The 15,430-nt window shown below is 38.7% G+C and overlaps 1 protein-coding gene across 1 annotated transcript; it reads left to right on the top strand.

The window, feature by feature from the left end:
• The first annotated feature begins 1,153 nt into the window (after window positions 1–1,153).
• Window positions 1,154–14,519, top strand: LOC131537909 (cytochrome P450 2K1-like). The gene is made up of 9 exons (XM_058771613.1): window positions 1,154–1,654; window positions 2,614–2,776; window positions 3,051–3,200; window positions 3,288–3,448; window positions 4,575–4,754; window positions 4,929–5,070; window positions 5,983–6,167; window positions 12,511–12,652; window positions 13,632–14,519. The coding sequence occupies exons 1-9, from the start codon at window positions 1,391–1,393 to the stop codon at window positions 13,832–13,834; spliced, it is 1,590 nt and encodes a 529-aa protein (XP_058627596.1). The 5' UTR covers window positions 1,154–1,390; the 3' UTR covers window positions 13,835–14,519.
• The last annotated feature ends 911 nt before the right edge of the window (window positions 14,520–15,430 follow it).

Genomic DNA, 15,430 nt, shown 5'->3' with positions numbered 1-15,430 from the left:
CTGCAGTCCACTAGAGGGAGCCACAGGATAAGAAATCTTTCAACTCTCCTCATTTACTTTTCAGTCAGTTAAATTTACAAATAATTGCATACTTTTTCTTTATGCTGCCAAGCAAAGCTAACATATTTGATCATGACCAGGTCAGGTAGTGACTCTGATGTCTAGAGGCCAGTGTGAAAGACGCTCGGGACAGCTGACTGATCTGTCACTCACTGCTCCGATGGGGCCACTGGTGCGTCCTCGCTAAACGTAATAATTAGCACGTTTTTTTAAGCTTTGCCAATTAAAACATTCAAGCGATTCGTGTCATCAGGGGCAGGCTTACGAAAACACTGAAAGAGTGTAGTTTGAGTTTGCTTTCGTTTCATATCTCCTTTAGTGATTCACATTCAATTCTGCGCAATAGCATGTACTGGTCATCAACAGAAACACGGCCTGATTTTCAAAAAGTCGGTGCTTTGCAACACAGACGGTGTGAATTTATGAACGAACGTATAAAAGTTTTGATACAAAAACGATGTTGTATCCTCGCGCTTTTTTAAGTGGGTATACAGAAATCCTTGACCTAGTGGGTATACGGCGTGTATCACGTAGACTACACCTTCAAACAAATGTAGGCCTAATCTTACAGTGCTACTTCATCTGTATCCGATTTCGAATGAGCAGAAATCTGTAAGAAATGCATCGATCCGTAGGTAAAATAACTGACGAAAACGTACTGTTATTTTCAATTTCATCACAAACAAAAATTGCACCGCAAAAAAGCAGCAATTAATTATACTTTTTAATGCTGACAACCATGTTATTAGCTTGTCATGTGGTAGGAAAAGGTTTGCACTGCTCCAATAAGCCACTTTGAAACTCTCCTGTTATTTTATTTTTTAATATACATTATGAACAGAACTGTGCTATTACTGAAATACTTTAGACATGGAGCAGTGTTTCTGACATCAGTGAGCGCGGAGTGGAGCGGGAGCGGGAAATGGTGAACCCGGAGCGGAGTGATTATTAAATGCTCGGATACAAATGTGGCTTTTTGTTAATGACTGTCCAACAATTGGATTTAACATCTCACTACCTGTTACAAAAGACTCTAACAGTCTGTCACAGGCAATTCTAGGTACATTTTTCAACAATTAATTTCTTAAATGATCTTTTGACTATGTTCTGGCCCACCATCTAGTGGCGAAAATTTTTTTTGGCCCGATGCCAAATTTAGGCTACTTGCCAATTCCTGGTTTAGAGGAACTCCTAGGTCTGAATGTGAGCACACTGTAGTCTACAGACCTGCGTGCTGCAGTGAACTGTGTTCAGCTCCTCCCCTAAATGTTTTCATCATGTTGACCGGAAAATTATTGAAACACAGGTTTCGTGTGAAGGCTCACGGGTTATGCCAACCGCCGCAAAACTGGAAAGAAGAAGAAGACTCACTGTTGTTTTGGAAAGCTCTCTGACTATGGCTTTAGTGGAAACGCTTCTTATGCATGTGTCCACCACAGGAGCTTTACTCGCTGCTTTCCTGTTGTTTTTGGTTGTTTATCTCTTCTCTATCAGCTCCAGCTCTCCAGAAGACCCTCCAGGACCCAAACCACTGCCTCTCCTGGGGAACCTGCATTTACTGGACCTCAGACAACTTCACATGAGCCTCTTGGAAGTGAGTTTCTGTTTCTTGACTTATTTTTGCTTCAGGAACAGTATTGGGTAAGTTACTCAAAAAAAGTAATCCACTACAAATTATAATTGCTTCTTTAAAATTGTAATTTGATTACATTACTGGCTACTGCATTTAAAAGGGCAGTCAAATTACTAATTACTTATTTCAAGCTACTTTCAAGTTTACTTTACTTTTCAAGTTATCAAACCTAAAAAATACACTACAAAGAGAAACTCATATCTTTCATTAATTTAATATTAACTGAAAAAATACACAATAGGCCTATAATTTGTATACCCTGATTCACTCCCAATATCAACAAAACGTTTCCCTTTTTTAGTTTTGTAAAATAAAGAAAACAAATAGGGTGCGCTTTCTGCATTCTGCATTCATCTTCTTGAAACTAGTCTCTAAAATGAACGGAAATGACATAAGAAATACAGTATATCTAAAGAAAGCTTATTATTAAATGAAGTAAGTCATGTCGAAAACAAATATTCTCTGATAAAATAATCCGTATGAAACCAAAGTGAGGTCCAGTCTTTCCAGTCTGAGCTCACCTACAATGTGATCATGCCCGCGCACATCACGCGCTATAAGATAATCATCCGCGTGAAACCAAGCTTGAGATGCGTGAACATGTAAACGCTCAGGTCACCTCTGTAGAAAGATTCAAGTTCATCTTGGCTACTCGTTTTTGGAAGAAGGATTTTTAGTGGATTCTGACAGGATTGTTCTTAAAGATTCCAACTAGATGTTGAAAATTCAATTGAAGTTAGTAGTGAAAGAGTAGTAAAATATTCACAACAATAAATTTGAGTCATATCAATGACTTTAAAGCTAAGGAACTTTCTGTCAATGATTGTAAGTTCCACTTTCCAAGTTCTTCCTTTTTTTCATTTGAATTGCTAGTGACAGATCAATGCATGATTAGGATGTTGTGTAAATTTGTTTCACAGTTGTCCAAGAAATACGGGTCGGTGTTCACAGTGCATTTTGGACCCAAGAAGGTTGTGGTTCTGGCAGGATACAAGACAGTTAAAGAAGCACTTGTGAACCAAGCGGAAGAATTCGGGGAAAGAGACATTACCCCCATATTCCAGGATTTTAACCATGGACTTGGTAAAACATCAGCTTGACACAACATGACACAGCATATTTTGCACTAATGCATCAATGCTGAAGCTTAATCATTGACCGCAAAATAAAAAAGAAAAACTAGTTTTTGACAGTTTTCCATTGCAAAATTGAGCAGCCATATGGGAACTTATCCAGAATTTTTTTCTCAGTTATGTTTTATTCTTGTTAATGGATAATGGATCAAAAATTTAGAAGAATAATCAGTACCCATCATCCTCTCTGATGATTTATAAATACAAATTATGTTGCTCCACAGGAATCGCCTTTGCTAATGGTGACAGCTGGAAGGCTATGAGAAGATTCGCTCTTTCAACTCTTCGGGACTTTGGAATGGGCAAGAAAATGAGTGAAGAGAAAATAGTGGATGAGACACGTTATCTGCGGGAAGTGTTTGAGAAGTTTCAAGGTAGAACACCTGCTTGTTTGAATGGCACATTTTTTTCTAAATATTAGATTACTCTACATTTCTTCTCTGGTTGCATATGTATTGCAGGAAATCCGTTTGATACGACCCAACCTGTGAATTATGCCGTCTCCAACATCATCTCGGCTATTGTTTATGGGAAACGGTTTGATTATGAGGACCCAAAGTTTCAGGATATGGTGGACAAGGCAAACAAGAACATCCAAATGCTTGGTTCTGTTGTGATACAGGTAGTGACAAGTGTTTTTGGTGCCATTCATTGCAGTTATATTTTAGTGTCCTTGATCTACACTTTTAAAAATACAGCTTTCAAAAGTTTTTTTTTTTTTTTTTGCAAAAGTGACATTTGAAAGAACGTTGTTTTACTTAGTGTGAAGAACATCTTTCCACTAAAGAAACTTTTGTGCAATGGAAAGTTTCCATGGATGTTAAAGCTTCTTCATGGAATCATCAATACCAATAAAAAAACTTTATTTTTAAGAGTGTATGTTTATTTAGTTTTCATTATTTTTTTTATTGCAGTTTTAGCTTTAGTTATTGTATTACTGTAAGTTAAAGTAAATGAAAATGAGAAAGTTTTTGTTAAGAGTAATAACCAAGTAATAACCAAACCAGGGTTATGAAGAAACAAATTTTCTTCATGGAACCATAAATGCCAATAAAGAACCTTCATTTTTAAGAGTGATAAGTAAGCAATTCATGAACTGAATACCGTGGCTCTGTGGTGCATTTTGAAACAGTGCCAGTGAAAAAGCTAAACATAATGCAAATATTATAATGCTTTTTAATATAAGAAGCAATCATATGGGTCCAATCAGATTGGAAAATATGAGAAAGTGAGAAAAATGCTATCGATACAGTTCAGTCACATGCTCATGCACAGCTAAAACAGTTTTGGCTCTGGTCTGAAACTCTATGTGCTTATGTCAGACAAAGAGATGCATTTTAAAGCTGGGTACACACCACAAGATAATCGGGCTGATTTTGGGCCAATTTATCCCCTTCCGACAATCCTAGGTAATGTCCCGATTATCTTGGTGGTTCTAAAGATTATCTTATCAGATTTTCCTGTGGTGTGAGGTGTGTTAACTTAAGAGTGACTGAATCTGCTCGGAAGAACGTCGGAGGCACCCCGATTGCAAATCGTAAATATTCAACATGTTGAATATTTACCATCAGAAATCCTGATGTGTGGGGGGAACCCCGAGGACACCACACAATATAGGAGCAAAACGGTTAAATCTAAGATTTTTTGTCCTCATGTTTGTGGTCTCTCACATTTTGAAGATCTTGTAAGATTTAAAAAATCTTTTAGTGTGTACCCAGCATAAAATTGTTGCGTGTCTCCACCTGCAGATCTACAACATGTGTCCGATTCTTGGTCCCTGGATGAAGACATGGAGGCTGCTGATGGAAAATGTGGAAAGCATCAGAAGAGAAATAAAGGAGCTGGTGAATGTCTTACAGGAGACTTTGAACCCGCTTGATAGCAGAGGATTCATTGACTCTTTCCTCATCCACAAAGCAAACGTACAAGTAAAGTATTACATGAATTTTTGCTTCATTTTTGGCCAGAAACAGCTTAAACCTTTACCTCTGGTGTTTGGTTTTCAGTATTGAATCAACTACTCATTTATATGCACATGTTTCGTAGTACTGGATCTTTTAGCCTCATTCTGAGGATAAAGATTGTGTTTGTGTTTCATGCAGGAATCTGGAGAAAAAGATTCACACTTTCATGAGCAGAATCTGCTCATTACAGTGTCAAACCTGTTTGCTGCTGGTACAGACACGACTGGCACGACGCTGCGCTGGGGTCTGATGCTCATGGCCAAATACCCTCATATACAAGGTCAGTAGGGGTGGCACGGTACACAGATGTCACAGTTCGGTACGTATTTTGAACAGACAGTAGTGCAAATAAATTTTTTACATGTTATATAAAATCTGTTTTGTTTTCATTGTGAGTGTACACAAATAAAAGCAGACCTTTATACAGTGATTATTAATTATCCAATAAGTGTTTAAAGTTGATTCTGCTGGTATAAGGAAATTGGTATATTGAAGTGATCGCGCCGGAGCGTGCGCGCGCACACACACACATCAGTTCCAGCATTGCTAACTTGACAGCGCAGTTGGTACTTTATCAAAATAAAATACAGTGAGCCAAACATCAGTGCGCGCCTCTGTGTCACCGTTGGAACGTGTCTGAAGTACAAAGCCTATCATTTACATAATAAATAATAGTTTGGCATTCAGATACGTTACATCGCAAATATGGAAATATTATGGAATATTTGGATTTGTGCCGAATGAGAGAGGTAGGATACATGAGCACAAAGCTCCTTTACGCAAACAGTTCAGTGCGCAAGCCTTTAAAGTATATTCCTTTGTCAGTGAGAGATTCGTTCAGAATCAGCACATGGTCACTGTCTAGTGGGCTTTATTTTCAAGTGCGCAACTTATGGCATTCGCTGTTCTTCTGCTGGCGCTCGCGGTTATCGAACAGCGTTGCATTACTGTGGGCGCCCCCTTCTGGATTGCCTGTATTCGTCGTAAGGCCTCATGCACCGAACCGAGATGTCCGTACGGTTCGGTACGAATACATGTACCGTGCCACCCCTAAAGGTCAGACGTCCAAACTGAGGGAGAAAAATATGCTGTTCTCATCAACACTTTCCCATTCGTTTTAAAAGCATCATAATGAGATATCTCACTTATATCAACACTTTGTGGGCTTTATATGTTCTCTCACTGGTCATAGATCGAGTTCAGGAGGAGATCGACCAGATACTTGCTGGCCGTGAACCTGGATCAGAGGACAGAAAAAACTTACCGTATACAGATGCTGTGATTCATGAAATCCAGAGACTGGCTAATATTGTACCCATGAATCTCCCTCATATGACCAGCTGTGACGTTTCCTTCAATGGATACTTCATCAAGAAGGTTGGTCCTGCCATCCTGCTTATGTGATATATTATTATTTTATTTTTTACAAACATTATTTAGTTAAACTTATTTTTTAAGAACTTCTAGATTAATTTTAAGTCACAATTTGCTCAGGTTTGTGTTGTCTTTTGGCGCCTCCTAGCATAGTTAACCAAACATGTCTAATGTCTACTTTCTTATTTTTGCTAGCACAATTGCAGTTAGGTTACATTTACATTTACATTTACATTTAGTCATTTAGCAGACGCTTTTATCCAAAGCGACTTACAATTGGGGAATACATCGGCGATTAATCTTGAAGAGGCAATCAGACATACGAAGTGCTTGCAACACCAAGTCTCAGACATTGTTCAAATAAATACAAACTACCAAAGGAAGGAATAAGTAAAGATAATTTTTTTTTTTTTTACACAATACAACATTTTAAAAACATTGTAGGAACCACACCTCAAATGAAACAAATATTGTAACCAAAACATGATGTACAGCTTATTTGGATTACTAAAAGTGATCAGTATCAACTTGAGATACTGATGAAGAAACATGAGAAAATGTACTGTACATATAGTATTTGAATATATATCTTAATTTTATACAACCATTTGGCTTTGTTCAAACAAAGTGTGTGACGTGTGTATACAGTTAGGTCCATATATATTTGGACACTGATACAATTTTCATAACTTTGGCTTTGTATGCCACCAGAACAGAATTAAAAATAAAACAATCAAGATAAAAATTGAAGTGCAGACTTTAAGCTTTAATTCAAGGGGTTGAACAAAAATATAACATAAAATGTTTAGGGATTACAACCATTTTATACACAGCCCTCCCATTTTCAGGGGCTCAAATGTAATTGGACAAATAAATATGATTATAAATAAAATGTTCATTTTTAATATTTTGTTGAGAATATTTTTTTTAAGTCTGGAACTCATGGACATCACCAGAGACTGGGTTCCCACCTTTGTGATGCTTTGCCAGGCCTTTTATTGTAGCTGACTTCAATTATTGTTTGTTTGTGGGCCTTTCTGCCTTTAGTTTTGTCTTCAGTAAGTGAAATGCATGCTCAATCGGGTTGAGATCAGGAGATTGACTTGGCCATTGCAGAATATTCCACTGTTTTACCTTCAAAAACTCCTGGGTTGCTTTTGTTCTATATTTTGGGTCATCGTCACACACACACACACACACACACACACACACACACACACACACACACACACACACACACACACACACACACACACACACACACACACACACACACACACACACACACACACACACACACACACACACACACACACACACACACACACACACACACACACACACACACACACACACACACACACACACACACACACACACACACACACACACACACACACACACACACACACACACACACACACACACACACACACACACACACACACACACACACACACACACACACACACACACACACACACACACACACACACACACACACACACACACACACACACACACACACACACACACACACACACACACACACACACACACACACACACACACACACACACACACACACACACACACACACACACACACACACACACACACACACACACACACACACACACACACACACACACACACACACACACACACACACACACACACACACACACACACACACACACACACACACACACACACACACACACACACACACACACACACACACACACACACACACACACACACACACACACACACACACACACACACACACACACACACACACACACACACACACACACACACACACACACACACACACACACACACACACACACACACACACACATCAGTTCCAGCATTGCTAACTTGACAGCGCAGTTGGTACTTTATCAAAATAAAATACAGTGAGCCAAACATCAGTGCGGCGCCTCTGTGTCACCGTTGGAACGTGTCTGAAGTACAAAGCCTATCATTTACATAATAAAATAATAGTTTGGCATTCAGATACGTTACATCGCAAATATGGAAATATTATGGAATATTTGGATTTGTGCCGAATGAGAGAGGTAGGATACATGAGCACAAAGCTCCTTTACGCAAACAGTTCAGTGCGCAAGCCTTTAAAGTATATTCCTTTGTCAGTGAGAGATTCGTTCAGAATCAGCACATGGTCACTGTCTAGTGGGCTTTATTTTCGCGCGCAACTTATGGCATTCGCTGTTCTTCTGCTGGCGCCGCGGTTATCGAACAGCGTTGCATTACTGTGGGCGCCCCTTCTGGATTGCCTGTATTCGTCGTAAGGCCTCATGCACCGAACCGAGATGTCCGTACGGTTCGGTACGAATACATGTACCGTGCCACCCCTAAAGGTCAGACGTCCAAACTGAGGGAGAAAAATATGCTGTTCTCATCAACACTTTCCCATTCGTTTTAAAAGCATCATAATGAGATATCTCACTTATATCAACACTTTGTGGGCTTTATATGTTCTCTCACTGGTCATAGATCGAGTTCAGGAGGAGATCGACCAGATACTTGCTGGCCGTGAACCTGGATCAGAGGACAGAAAAAACTTACCGTATACAGATGCTGTGATTCATGAAATCCAGAGACTGGCTAATATTGTACCCATGAATCTCCCTCATATGACCAGCTGTGACGTTTCCTTCAATGGATACTTCATCAAGAAGGTTGGTCCTGCCATCCTGCTTATGTGATATATTATTATTTTATTTTTTACAAACATTATTTAGTTAAACTTATTTTTTAAGAACTTCTAGATTAATTTTAAGTCACAATTTGCTCAGGTTTGTGTTGTCTTTTGGCGCCTCCTAGCATAGTTAACCAAACATGTCTAATGTCTACTTTCTTATTTTTGCTAGCACAATTGCAGTTAGGTTACATTTACATTTACATTTACATTTAGTCATTTAGCAGACGCTTTTATCCAAAGCGACTTACAATTGGGGAATACATCGAGCGATTAATCTTGAAGAGGCAATCAGACATACGAAGTGCTTGCAACACCAAGTCTCAGACATTGTTCAAATAAATACAAACTACCAAAGGAAGGAATAAGTAAAGATAATTTTTTTTTTTTTTACACAATACAACATTTTAAAAACATTGTAGGAACCACACCTCAAATGAAACAAATATTGTAACCAAAACATGATGTACAGCTTATTTGGATTACTAAAAGTGATCAGTATCAACTTGAGATACTGATGAAGAAACATGAGAAAATGTACTGTACATATAGTATTTGAATATATATCTTAATTTTATACAACCATTTGGCTTTGTTCAAACAAAGTGTGTGACGTGTGTATACAGTTAGGTCCATATATATTTGGACACTGATACAATTTTCATAACTTTGGCTTTGTATGCCACCAGAACAGAATTAAAAATAAAACAATCAAGATAAAAATTGAAGTGCAGACTTTAAGCTTTAATTCAAGGGGTTGAACAAAAATATAACATAAAATGTTTAGGGATTACAACCATTTTATACACAGCCCTCCCATTTTCAGGGGCTCAAATGTAATTGGACAAATAAATATGATTATAAATAAAATGTTCATTTTTAATATTTTGTTGAGAATATTTTTTTTAAGTCTGGAACTCATGGACATCACCAGAGACTGGGTTCCCACCTTTGTGATGCTTTGCCAGGCCTTTTATTGTAGCTGACTTCAATTATTGTTTGTTTGTGGGCCTTTCTGCCTTTAGTTTTGTCTTCAGTAAGTGAAATGCATGCTCAATCGGGTTGAGATCAGGAGATTGACTTGGCCATTGCAGAATATTCCACTGTTTTACCTTCAAAAACTCCTGGGTTGCTTTTGTTCTATATTTTGGGTCATCGTCCATTTGTACTATGAAGCACTGTCCAATCAACTTTGCTGCATTTGACAGAATCTGGCCGGACAGTATATCCCTATACACTTCAGATTCTTCCGGCTGCTTCTGTCTTCTGTCACATCATCTCTAAACACTAATAACCCAGTGCCACTGGAAGCCATGCATGCTAATGCCATCACACTGCTCCACCATGTTTCACAGATGATGTTGTATGCTTTGGATCATGAGCTGTTCCTAGCCTTCTCCATACTTTTTTCTTCCTGTAATTCTGTTACAGGTTTATCTTAATTTCAGCTGTCCAAAGAATGCTTTTCCAGAAGTGGTCTGGCTGTTTTAGGTGGTTTTTTTTGGCAAAGTCTAATCTGGTCTTATTTGCACCTTGTGGTGAACCCTCTGTGTTCTTCTCTTGAGTGTAGACTTTCACAGTGACGTGTCTACCTCCTGGAGAGTGTTTTACACTTGGCTGGAGCCTGGATGTTGTAAAAGGGTTTTTCTTTACTATGGAGAGGATCCTCCGATCATCCACCACTGTTGTCCTCTGTGGACATCCAGGCCTTTTTATGTTGCTGAGCTCACCAATGCATTCTTTTTTCTCAGAATGTACCAAACTGTTGATTTGGCCACTCCTAATGTTCCTGCTATCTCTCTGATGAATTTGTTTTGTTTTTGAAGCCTAATAATTATCTGTTTCACTTGCAGAGAGACCTCCATTGATCCCATGATGTGGGTTCACAGCAACTGCTTCCAAATACAAATGGCACACTTAAAATCAACTCCAGACCTTTTACCTGCTTAACCGATGTAGAAATAACAAAAGAATAACACGCCTCTACATGAAACAGCTTTTGAGTCAATTGTCCAATAACTTTGAAAAAGGCGGGAGGTACATATTAAAGAGCTATAATTCCTTAAACTTTCCTCCAATTTTGATTTGAATATTAAAGCTCAGAGTGTGCACTTTAAGCCCATATTTATTAATTTAACTGAAACTTGAATATGTTTTGGTCAGCGGCTAAAATAATAAAATAATAAAATAGCACTCAATACTTAGTTGGGGCTCCTTTTGCCTGAATTATTGCAGCAATGCGGCGTGGCATGGAGTCGATCAGTCTGTGGCACTGCTCAGGTGTTATGAGAGCCCAGGTTGCTCTGATAGTGGCCTTCAGCTCATCTGCATTGTTGGGTCTGGCATATCGCATCTTCCTCTTCACAATACCCCATAGATGTTCTATGGGGTTAAGGTCAGGCGAGTTTGCTGGCCAATTAAGAACAGGGATACCATGGTCCTTAAACCAGATACTGGTTGCTTTGGCACTGTGTGCAGGTGCCAAGTCCTGTTGGAAAATGAAATCTGCATCTCCATAAAGTTGGTCAGCAGCAGGAAGCATGAAGTGCTCTAAAACTTCCTGGTATACAGTAGCGTTGGACCAACACCAGCAGATGACATGGCACCCCAAACCATCACTGACTGTGGAAACTTTACACTGGACCTCAAAGCAACGTGGATTGTGTGCCTCTCCTCTCTTCCTCCAGACTCTGGGACCCTGATTTCCAAAGGAAATGAAAAATTTACTTTCATCAGAGAACATAACTTTGGACCACTCAGCAGCAGTCCAGTCCTTTTTGTCTTTAGCCCAGGCGAGACGCTTCTGGCGCTGTCTGTTGTTCAAGAGTGGCTTGACACAAGGAATGCGACAGCTGAAACCCATGTCTTGCATACGTCTGTGCGTAGTGGTTCTTGAAGCACTGACTCCAGCTGCAGTCCACTCTTTGTGAATCTCCCCCACATTTTTGAATGGGCTTTGTTTCACAATCCTCTCCAGGGTGCAGTTATCCCTATTGCTTGTACACTTTTTTCTACCACATCTTTTCCTTCCCTTCGCCTCTCTATTAATGTGCTTGGACACAGAGCTCTGTGAACAGCCAGCCTCTTTTGCAATGATGTTTTGTGTCTTGCCCTCCTTGTGCAACGTGTCAATGGTTGTCTTTTGGACAACAGTCAAGTCAGCAGTCTTCCCCATGATTGTGTAGCCTACAGAACTAGACTGAGAGACCATTTAAAGGCCTTTGCAGGTGTTTTGAGTTAATTAGCTGATTAGAGTGTGGCACCAGGTGTCTTCAATATTGAACCTTTTCACAATATTCTAATTTTCTGAGATACTGAATTTGGGATTTTCCTTAGTTGTCAGTTATAATCATCAAAATTAAAATAAATAAACATTTGAAATATATCAGTCTGTGTGTAATGAATGAATATAATTTTTAAGTTTCACTTTTTGAATGGAATTAGTGAAATAAATCAACTTTTGATGATATTCTAATTATATGACCAGCACCTGTATGTATATATATATATATATATATATATATATATATATATATATATATCTTAGTTTAAAGTTTCAGTAATCTTAAAGGTGATTTAATTTAAATGTTTTATGAAATCACTTCTGAAATCTAGGGAACGTGTGTTCTGCCGCTGCTGACGTCTGTGTTGAGGGATAAGAACGAGTGGGAGACACCAGACACCTTCAACCCTGAACACTTTCTAGACGAGAAGGGTCATCTGAGGAAACGAAACGCCTTCATGCCCTTCTCTGCAGGTGTTGTGTTTTTGACTTTTTTTGACATTAGACTAAACTTGATGCGAATGGCTTGATTGTGTCTTAATATTTTTAAAGGGGTCATCGGATGCAAAATTGACTTTACAAGTTGTTTGAACAGAAATGTGTGTTGGAAGCGTGTGTACACATCCATCCTATAATGATAAAAATCCACCCAGTGGTTTTTAAAAAATCCCTATTTTAAAATCCCCTTTCTCAAATCAGTCTGTTCTGAGAGCCCTGTCAGAATGACATAGTTCTACACAGGCCACTCCCACGATAGTTGATTGACAAGACCGTCTTACCTTAGACCCGCCCTGAGCGAGCTGAGAGCTGTCCGCCATTGTGTCGACTCCGGTGCAGGGGAAGACAAAATGTCTCCGATTAAGTGATTGAGGTGTTTTGTTGTTGGATGTAATAATGAATATAGCAGTCGTCATTTACTCCTGACATCTGAGCCGCTGAAGACGCAGAGGATTAACGTTACTTTCATTTTTGAAAGTACTTTCATTTCTCGATCTGCCTAAATGCGTCTATGTTCGTGCGAATCAAACGTGATCCAGCTTCATCTACAGAAGAAGTGAGTATAAGGGTTTTTTATGAATCTTTGCAAATCGCCTTTCCTAATAACGTGCTAGTTAGCCAGTTTCGTGGCTGAAGTTTAAAGTCTGCTTGTCACTCCACAGAAGAGAGGGGCGGGGTCAGCAGAGCTCATTAGCATTTAAAGCAACGTGGACTAAAATGGCTTGATGAAAACAGAGCTGATTTTGACAGGGTAAAGAAGGTATTTTTTACAGGACCATTGAGAAATTTTAACCAAAGTATGTTATATACTTTTCATTAAGACCCTAAAGAATCATATCAACTTGTGGAAAATGGGCATCCGATGATCCATTTAATTACATATTTGTCCTGATCCTGATAATGAATTGTTCAAAAGCAGCCATTCAAAATGTTATTTCTTTTTTTTCTCTTTCAGGCCGCAGGGTTTGTCTTGGAGAGAGTTTGGCCAGGATGGAGCTCTTCCTGTTCTTCACCTCCCACCTTCAGCATTTCCGCTTCACTCCTCCTCCTGGAGTGTCTGAAGATGATCTGGATCTCAAACCAGTTGTGGGTTTGACATTGAACCCTTCACCCCACAAACTGTGTGCAATCAGTAGAGCCGAAAGACAACCAAACTGATTCATCACCCACTGGGAAAAGTTCAGTTCTTTAATATTATCACATGTCTTGTCTGATAGGATGTCTGATACATTTTCCAGATTTAATAAATATTACTTTTTTAAAAAACGTGCACAATTATTTTATTTTTTATTTTTACATAAACAATGTTCTAGTAAAAGAGAGCTTGATCAGTGAATTGCTCGTGAAGTGTTTTTACAGTACAAGAATGACTCTATTCCTATTTTAACAGAGTAAGAAAGGTGAAGGTTTTCTACTTAAAGCACTTTGAAAATTGCTGCGTTTAGCATCATTGACCCCAACAAAGTGGTGTGAGTTTTTCAGCTGGACCATCAGATATGCATTTTAACATGTAAGTGCAGTATTTTGCACCATTTGGCAGAAAAGAAAATTGATGACTATTGTTTGTTTTTTGATGTATCGTTTTTATCAGGTCTTGTATTTTTCTCTCTGCTGACGTCACGCATCTTTATGTGGGAAACATATGAACGTTATCGGTTAGTTTGGTAAATAAACAAATAAAAACGTTAGCTAGCCTCAGATGATGTTCGTGATCTTCGATGGGGATCCAGCGTGCGATGAACAAACAGATTTGCAGGATTAACGTTAGGAAAACATCGCTCCTGTAAGGTATGGAAAATCATCTTTATTAAACATGTAAATAAAACTAGCAATGTAATATTAATTTGCATTATTGAAGTCGTTTTGTTTACATAAGCATGAGAATGTATGAGGGAAAGAGAAAATCAATTACAAAACATTCTTATCAAATAATCTGTTTAAAATGTTCATTCCATAATAGTTGGACGTCAAATGAACAGTAAATGAAAAATATCTTTCTAATGGTAAAATTTAAGTGTCATATTCTTCAACTAGAAGAACAGACTAGAATTTTAACATTAATGCTTTTTCTTAAAGATGAGACATAATATGCTTCCATTAACAAATGCTGCCGTACCTTTTATTTCAAAATATTTGGCCTATATTAGAAGGAGAGCTCAGCATATTATTATTGTCATACCATACCAGCAGAAAAAAGGTTGACAAGTGAATTAATTAGATTCTTTGTATGGAATATAGTCTTTGTTTCCCTATATTCCTGCAAAAATGGCAATGATGACATCCAAGACAAACAAGTGAGATACGGCAAAAACAAATGCTCTGTAGCAGTGGGAAAACGTTAATATTAAAGCCTTGTAGATACAATACACAAGAAAGTATGAAGAAAAGTTTTTTTTTTTTTTTTTTTCATAAACATCACTACAAACATTACCGGACAATGAACTGAGGGCTAAATATATGGGGAACATAATCAGGGAGAAACAGAACAGATGTGGAGCTATATAATCAAAAACCATAGAAACTAACAAGGTAAAACAGGTAGGCATACTGAAACAGAAGGGGACTGAACTAAAACAGAACTAAACAGAACCAGCACATAACAGAAGTCCCCCTCCCGGAAGGCGTGTCCTCGTGCTGTAGAAGTCCAAAAGGGGAGGGAGTGGCAGGGGCTCTGGAGGAGGATGCAGAGCAGGCAGAGGGCAGGAGACAAAGGGAGGAGATGGATGGTGAAACCAGGGAGGCGAAGATGGTGGG

Source organism: Onychostoma macrolepis, chromosome 03 (genome assembly GCF_012432095.1).
Source record: "Onychostoma macrolepis isolate SWU-2019 chromosome 03, ASM1243209v1, whole genome shotgun sequence".
Lineage (NCBI taxonomy): Eukaryota > Metazoa > Chordata > Actinopteri > Cypriniformes > Cyprinidae > Onychostoma > Onychostoma macrolepis.
Note: the sequence above shows the minus strand (reverse complement) of the source record. Positions and strands in the feature narration are given on the sequence as shown.